The sequence below is a fragment of the Helobdella robusta genome (assembly GCF_000326865.2).
Source record: "Helobdella robusta unplaced genomic scaffold HELROscaffold_100, whole genome shotgun sequence".
NCBI classification, from domain to species: Eukaryota; Metazoa; Annelida; class Clitellata; order Rhynchobdellida; family Glossiphoniidae; genus Helobdella; species Helobdella robusta.
In genome coordinates, this window is record NW_008703572.1 from 255,820 (window position 1) to 263,214 (window position 7,395).

The 7,395-nt window shown below is 34.3% G+C and overlaps 1 protein-coding gene across 1 annotated transcript; it reads right to left on the reverse strand.

Moving 5' to 3' along the window:
• Positions 1–1,159: 1,159 nt before the first annotated feature.
• Positions 1,160–3,392, reverse strand: HELRODRAFT_183163 (hypothetical protein; the record flags this gene model as incomplete). Its single annotated transcript, XM_009012200.1, has 4 exons — positions 1,160–1,186; positions 1,342–1,448; positions 2,190–2,474; positions 2,561–3,392. The coding sequence occupies 4 exons, from the start codon at positions 3,390–3,392 to the stop codon at positions 1,160–1,162; spliced, it is 1,251 nt and encodes a 416-aa protein (XP_009010448.1).
• Between the last annotated feature and the right edge of the window lie 4,003 nt (positions 3,393–7,395).

Sequence of the window (7,395 nt, forward strand, 5' to 3'; positions counted from 1 at the left end):
TCATTGCCGACACTGATCGATGAAATTTTGACCTTCGACAGCTGCTGCCAAGAACCAACCGGTAATATTTGTGTTTTAGATTGATTTAACTTTAACTGATTCATACTCATCCAAGATCCAATTTCGATAAGACAGTCAGTCAGTTCATTCAGAAAAGCATCAATCGAATCAACAGGACAAGAAACCAATAACTGAATATCATCAGCAAAGGCGTGGGAGCTGAACTCATATTTTTGAATGATATCAAAAACATCAGCAGTGTACATAAGAAACAACAGAGGTCCCAACACAGATCCCTGGGGGACACCAAACGATAGTTTGTTTATGTCAGAGAGGGTGTTGTTGTAAGAAACCTGCTGGGTGCGGCCTAAAAGATAGGAAGCGAACCACGATAAGACTGAATCAGAGAGAAAAAAATTTGTGGAGAGTTTATATATAAGGCGAGTATGATCGACACAATCAAATGCAGCACTCATATCAAGTAATGCTAAAAAAGAAACGCATTGACTGTCAACTGAAGAGAACAACTGGGAGAAAATATCAATGAGTGCAGTTTCTGTGGAAAAATATTGACGATAGCCGGATTAATTCTTTGGCAACAAATTGTTTTTGTTTAAATGCTGTAACAATTGTTTGATAACAACTCGTTCAATGACTTTAGAAATGAATGAAAGATTAGAGATAGGACGGTAATTTGATAAAACGTTGTCGTCCAAATTTGATTTTTTTAGAAGTGGGGTTACAATAGCATGTTTCAAAGGGTTGGGAAAACTGCCAGTTGATAAACATTGGTTGACAAAAAATGTCAAAAATGGCAAAAAAAGATCTATAAATTTTTTAAATATGTATGTTGGAATCAGATCAAGAGAACAAGAACTGCCAGGGGAGTCACAAACTATTTTACGCAATTCATCTGGCGTGCACATTTGAAAATTTGAAAGATTAACAATTGCTTCAGGAGAGACGACCCTAGAGACATACAAACTGGATTGGTTTGTTAGTATTTTCTATAGTCGTGCTACGAATATTATTGATTTTATTCACAAAAAATGTCATAAAATCATTGGGGGAGAAATCATTTGAATGGTTATTATTGTGATTTATAGATAAAATTTTGTCGAGGATATTCCACAATTTTTTTGGTTGTTTTTTAAACGAATCAACTTGATTTGACCAAAATTTGTGTCTTTTTTGGGAAAATTGTTGTATTTGTTCTTTTAACGCTAAGCGCCATGCATTTCGATTAATATCATTTTTCATTTTCCTATACAATCGTTCCAGTTTTCGACAATTGCGTTTTAATGAACGACATTCAGAGTCAAACCAAGGGGCAAATAGTACATGAGTAGATTTGACATAACGACAAGGAGCAACCATATCCACAATTCTCACGATTTCAGAATTAAACAAATCCAACAGGGTATCAGCGGAAGATGAATTGAACGGCCCTGAAATAGGTGATTCGAAAACTAGTGAAGAAAATTGATTTTCGTCAATTTGATTTCATGAACGAGTAAGTTTCCATTTTTTCTGAGGTGTGGGAACAGAAATAGGGAAACAAATTTTAATTAAACTGTGGTCTGAATACACATTTGGTGGCTCAACGGAAAAAAATTGTGAGGGAAGGTCAGAACTAGAGGCAATTAAATCCAATGTTCCACCATGAACGTGGGTTGGTTCATTTATTCTATTTATCAATTGATATAAATCAAAAATTTCAAACAATTTCAATGCATTAGGGTCGTTCAAAAGTTCAACATGAATATTCACATCTCCAATAAAAATAACATAATTTGCTAAAAGCAATATTTGATCAAAAACAGATGATAACTCATCAAAAAACAATGGTGATGGAATAGAAGACCCAGGACGATAAATTGCAAAAACAACAATAATTACTTTGTTGAAATAAAATTTCACAACTATAGCCTCAAACGCCTTAAATAAAGGCAGCGGAATTCTATAAAATTTAAAATAATTTTTAAAAAATACAATTATTCCACCATGGTTAGGGTCGGTCGGCCTCAGAAAATCTATGAACACAAAATCAGGTGGCAGAGTGAGTCTAAGTGATAAATTATCGGACGACCCATGCCAGGATTCCATAACAACAAAAATATCAAAATTATTAGAAAATAAATTGCGAACAGTTTTGATCTTATTCATAATTGACCTAATGTTCAACAAACCTAATTGCAATTTTAGTTCTGAGTCTTTTTTGGTAACTTCACGATCATTACTACCATTTTTATCGTTACCATTACAACCATCATCACAATCGCAAATACCACCATCATTACCACTGCCGCTATCGTTACCTCCACAACCATTTCCGCCACCGCAAATACCACCATCATTACCACCACCGTTAACATTACCACCACAACCATCTCCACCACTGCAAATACCACAACCACAACTATCATAATCACCACAGCTGAACAAACTTCCACCACCAGCATCATCAGCAATACCTTCACCAGAAATCACTTCACCGGATGCTCTCTGAGTTTGACGATCCGCCACCTTCCCACCGTTCCCCTCACCTTGAATAAAAAACCCGGGCACGAGATTTTTCTTGATTTGGCTTCATCAATTAGTTTTTTTAACTCGGCACGCTGATCAACTGTTAAATCATGACTGATCCATACTTTATCGAGATCTTCATGCATAGTTTTTAATTTAAAGGAATTTTTTAAGACTAAATCTTTAATTGCACAACTCCTCATTTCAATCAGCACCGGTCTAATTTTAGTTTCAGCTTTTGGACCCAGTCTAACAATTCTTTTAATATCCTGATCCTTGACTTCACTGGATAACTTTTTAATAATTCCTTTGACTCTATCTTTATCATCATCAGTTTCTTGCAAATTGAACATCATTATGTTATTCTCTCTTTCTTTCATGTCATTTACATTGGTTAAAGTTTTTTGAACACTTTTTACCTCATCATTAACTAGTTCAATATTTTTCTTCACTTCGCATCGGACAGCATCAGCAAAACTCTTGTTCAAATCGTTTTTAAGGTTACACAGCTCGGTACTCAAAACTGTGCCATCGAATCTTTCCGCCCCATCAACATTTCTCTGAATTAAACTTTTGATAGCTTCAAGTTCGCTCCTCAACAAATTGTTCGATTCATCAATTTTGTCAATTCTAGTGTTGAGCGTATCATTGCTATCACGCACAGCTTTATTTAATGACTTTACATCAGGAAGTAGTTTCATGCATTCATCACAATACCACTTAATATTGGACACGGAACTGATAACCTTGAAAGCTGATTTACTTATTCCGACACAGTCTTGGTGAAAAGCAAGTTGACATTGAAAGCACTGAATTGCGTCTTTATCTTCCATATTTCTAGCAAATTGACATCCTTTGATCGACATAATTATTTCAAAAAGAATGTTTGCAAGTCAACTTATAAAATTATATTTCAAATGTCTTTAGAAAGTTAGCAGTCCGCAAGAATAAACACACAAGAAAAAACAAAAAATAAAAAACAGCAAAACACTTCAACTTTCAAAACAGTGCAACTTCTATAAACTATCCTTTATTGTTTACAGCTTAAACTTTATTACCGCGAATTCAAAATTTAAACCAAAAAATAGTGAAAAATAAAACAAAATTAAATTGCAAACAACCAACTGAACAAAATTTATATCCTCTTATTCTTCTAAATTTATGCTATAAAACGAAATCAAAATTAAGTCGAACACTCTATAATATCCTATGAAACTTTAGAAAAATACGGAGAAAATAGAAAATACTGTTGCTGAGTCAAAAGCCAAGACATATATATATATATAAAGATACATAATCGCGTAATTTAAGAACATGGTATGTTAAAGGTTAGGCTAGGCATACATGACACATAATAACAACATCACAAATTGTGAGGTGAGCTGGACAGTTTTCTTTGAGCTATAACATGGGTTATGCATACATTATAAGCTGATCTTTGTGTAAAAGAATTTGTGCACGTGCATACATGACACATAATAACAACATCACTAATTATGAAATGAGCTGGACAATTTTCTTTATGCTATAACATGGGTTATGCATAAATTATAAGCTGATCTTTGTGTACAGAATTTGGCGTATCACACAGCTTATTCATATATTTGAATTAATTAACTATTTGAATGAGAAGAATCGAAAAAACGAACTACAAACATATTAACGCCAACCATTCGGTAGAATTTATAGAATATTTTAAATATATATATATATATATTTTTAATATATATATAAATATATATATATATGCAATTATTGATGAATATATATATATGTATATATATATATGTATGTATATATATATATATTTATATATGTATATATACGCAATTATTGATGAAAATCACAGCATGTTCGACTTTCAATTTAACTTTTCTATTTTTCTAATAGGCACAGTATAAAAATATTTGATCATCTGGGCACAACCACAACATATCAACTTGAACACCGAAGATGGTATAGGAATACCGTGAAAAGTTTTTCTGTTCTATCATGCATAAAACAAAAAAAATTTGGTTTTGAACTAAAGAAACTTGAAAATGACTCACGATCAACCGTTAGAAAAATAGATAAGTTAAATTGGAAGTTAACTAACGCCGAACATGCTGTGATTTTCATAAATAATTGCCTTTCTGACACATAAAAACAACATCATTAATTGTGAAATGAGCTGGACATTTTCTTTATGCTATATATAACATGGGTTTGCATAAATTATAAGCTGATCTTTGTGTAAAAGAACTTGTGCACGTGTATATACTATATAATTGTATATGACGAATCATATGGCTATATTATATATATTATTATTTATTATTATTATTAAGAAACATTTATTAAACGCTAATTAAACAATTTCAAAAGCGTTCTCTCAAAAACAAAACAAATGTTATATGTGACTGTTCATGAAACGAAAATCAAAGTAACAAATTTTACAATTTCACAGAAAATAAAAATGTCTTTAGTTCTTTTTTAAATAAATCCAGAGAAGTTCCCGATCTTCTTAACATTGGTGGAAGGTTATTCCAAACAGAGGGACCAGCCACGGCAATGTCCCTAGAACCAATTTGCAAACGCGTGACTGGCACCCTTAGCAGATTCAAATCATCCGACCTGAGATAGGAAGATGATGCTGTTTGTTTTCTGGTAAATTTATTTTTCATGTATTCAGGTGACATGTCATTTATAGACTTGAACATGAGAACTGCAATTTTAAAGACTATCCTTTTGTTAATTGTCAACCAGTGTAGTTCATTCAAAATCGGTGTCACGTGATCATACTTCAAACCACCAGCAACGAGTTTTGCAGCTCTGTTCTGCACCAACTAAAGGACGGCAACTGATGATTCCGGCAATTTTTAGAACAAACTGTTGCAGTAGTCCAAACGAGATGTGATGAAGGCGTGGACCAACGTTTCCAAAGTAGGTCTATCCAACGAATGTCGAATTTTATACATGCTTCTAAGGTGGATAAGACTTGATGTACAGATCTTTTTGATGTGATTTTTTATTGATAACTTGTTGTCAGGCAAAACACCCAGGTTGGAAGCAGTATCAGCTAATGGTATATCAACATCTCCTATTTTAACAGAACTAAAATCAATTTTCAGCAATTGCTGCCACGTTCCAACCGAAAGTAATTGAGTTTTGCATTCGTTTGGTTTTAACGAGTTTGATGACATCCAACGTCCTACCTCTGATAAACATCCGATAAATCTCTCAACTTCAGTTTTGAACAAACAAGGAGAACTAGTAACCAGCACCTGAATATCATCTGCAAATGCATGGCACACATATCCGTAGGAGCTGATTATTTTGGTAATTTCCGACGTGTACAGGAGAAAAAGAACGGGTCCCAAAACTGAGCCTTGAGGTACCCCTAACGTTATGATGGAAACCTCTGATACTGAGTCATTAAATGAAACCTGTTGTGTCCGATTTGATAAGTATGATTCAAACCATCTATATACATTATTCTTTACCCCGTAATTTTGACGCAGTTGCCAGAAGAACATCATGGTTGACGCAGTCAAACGCTGCCGACATATCCAAAAACGATAGTAATGATATTCTCTGAGCATCTGCAGCGGCGAATAAACTTGATAGGACATTCAATAATGCAGTTTTGGTTGAATGAAACTTCCTATATTCTGATTAATTGAGAGGCATTAAATTGTTTTCTGTTAGATGATTCAACAAAAACTTGAGAACAACGCGCTCCATGATCTTTGAGATAAACAGAAGGTTGGATATCGGCCTGTAGCTTGCAACATCGTTGACATCACCATTGGCTTTTTTTAAAATCGGGACAACCGTAGCATGTTTGAACCCAGCAGGAAATTTACCCAACCTCAGGCAGAGATTGAAAAAACTTGTAAGAAAGCAGATAAACAAGTGTATATATTTCTTAAAAATATGCGTCGGAAAAATATCTTGTGAACTTGTTTTTGAAAGAGAATTCATTATGATGCCTTTAAGTTCGGTTTCTGTTATTTCTGGAAAATCTGCAAATGAAACAAGATTTGTAACAAGACTGTGATGTGCTGACGGAACCAAAACGTTGGTAGACATTATAATCTTGTTGATCTTGTCTGTGAAAAACTGCATGAATTGAGAAGCTTTTAGTTAGTTTATTTCTTTCTGACAAAGAAACCAACCAGTCATTTCGATGATCAGTCGTCGAGTGATTTCTATATGACCTCTCCATCCGCCTGCAAGTTAATTTAGACCGTCGACAATCATCATCAAACCAAGGTGCCATACTCTCTCCTCTGTCATAAATCAAACGCCAAGGCACAAGTCTGTCGACAATTTTTTTAACTCGTCGATAAACATTTTTAATTCAATCTCGACATCGCTACTCTGACAAGGCCCAGAGATTGGAGAATCCAAAACAGCCCTAGCCAGTTGATTTCCGTCCAGACTTTTCCATGACCTGACATGTCTCGCAGTTATTTTACGAAATGTCTGAATCAATGTTTCAACTGTTATTAAATTGTGGTCAGTCATCACTCCGCTTGGAAATATTTTTATGTTGGTAACAGGAAAGTCACAAGAACTGATTACCAAATCCAAAGTACCACCCAACACATATGTTAGTTCGTTAATGTGGTTGACTAACTGGAAGGTTTCAAATATCTCACCCAATCGGATGGAATATGGATCATCAGTTCTTTCGAGATGTACATTAAAATCTTCCATGAGCAAAACGTTAGAACCCAAGACTGTAATCTGCTCTAAAACTGAAACCAGTTCTTGAAAAAATAAAACAGACAGTTGTGCTGAGCCAGGTCGATATATAGCAATCAGAATGAATGTACTTCCGTTGACCAAAATTGGATAGCAACCGCTTCAAGTGTAGTAAGTTGT